This window comes from Salvelinus sp. IW2-2015, linkage group LG15 (assembly GCF_002910315.2).
Source record: "Salvelinus sp. IW2-2015 linkage group LG15, ASM291031v2, whole genome shotgun sequence".
In the NCBI taxonomy this organism is placed as follows: domain Eukaryota; kingdom Metazoa; phylum Chordata; class Actinopteri; order Salmoniformes; family Salmonidae; genus Salvelinus; species Salvelinus sp. IW2-2015.
Genome location: NC_036855.1, coordinates 27,845,730 through 27,846,295, shown reverse-complemented (window position 1 = coordinate 27,846,295; position 566 = coordinate 27,845,730). Strand labels below are relative to the sequence as shown.

General features: G+C 51.2%; 1 protein-coding gene across 2 annotated transcripts in view; it reads right to left on the bottom strand.

The window, feature by feature from the left end:
• Positions 1-566, bottom strand: part of LOC111974793 (clathrin heavy chain 1) — a 55,333-nt gene that overhangs the window by 21,906 nt on the left and 32,861 nt on the right. For both annotated transcript variants that reach the window (XM_024002795.2, XM_024002796.2), the window contains exon 2: positions 251-458. In XM_024002795.2, the coding sequence (XP_023858563.1) occupies positions 251-458 (208 nt within the window). The remainder of the gene's footprint in view (positions 1-250; positions 459-566) is intronic.

Sequence of the window (566 nt, the reverse complement as noted above, 5' to 3'; positions counted from 1 at the left end):
ACTTAGTGAGTGCATTGTAACAGAGCGACTTAGTGAGTGCATTGTAACAGAGCGTTTTGGTTGTTGTTATTACACTGGTCGAATAAGGAGCCCAGGGAGGGTCGGTCAGGGAGCGGGGTCATAATGTGACTCCCAAATGGCACCRTATTCCCTACATAGTGCCCTATGGGCCCTGGTCATAAGTTGTGGGCTACATGGGCGAATTGGGTGCCACTTGGGAGGCAAGCGTAAGGTCGTGGTGGTACCCTACCTTTGAGGGCGATGACCTTGCTGGCAGGGTTCATGATGGCACTGTCAGCAGAGATGGGACGTCTGCTGGGGTTATTGGGGTCGGCCATGTCTATGATCACCACCTGGTTCTGCTCGCCCACCTTCTCCCGGATGCAGATGAACTTGTCAGACTCCATGGTCAAGTAGCTGAAACCAATGTTAGCCGGGTTCACCCCCAGGTTCTGCAGCTGAAACACACCGCAACACACACAGCCGTTTCAATGGATTGGGTATATTTTGACCTCTTTTGGGATAGTTGAAATGTGTGCCATTATTGCGCACATCAAATCAAATCT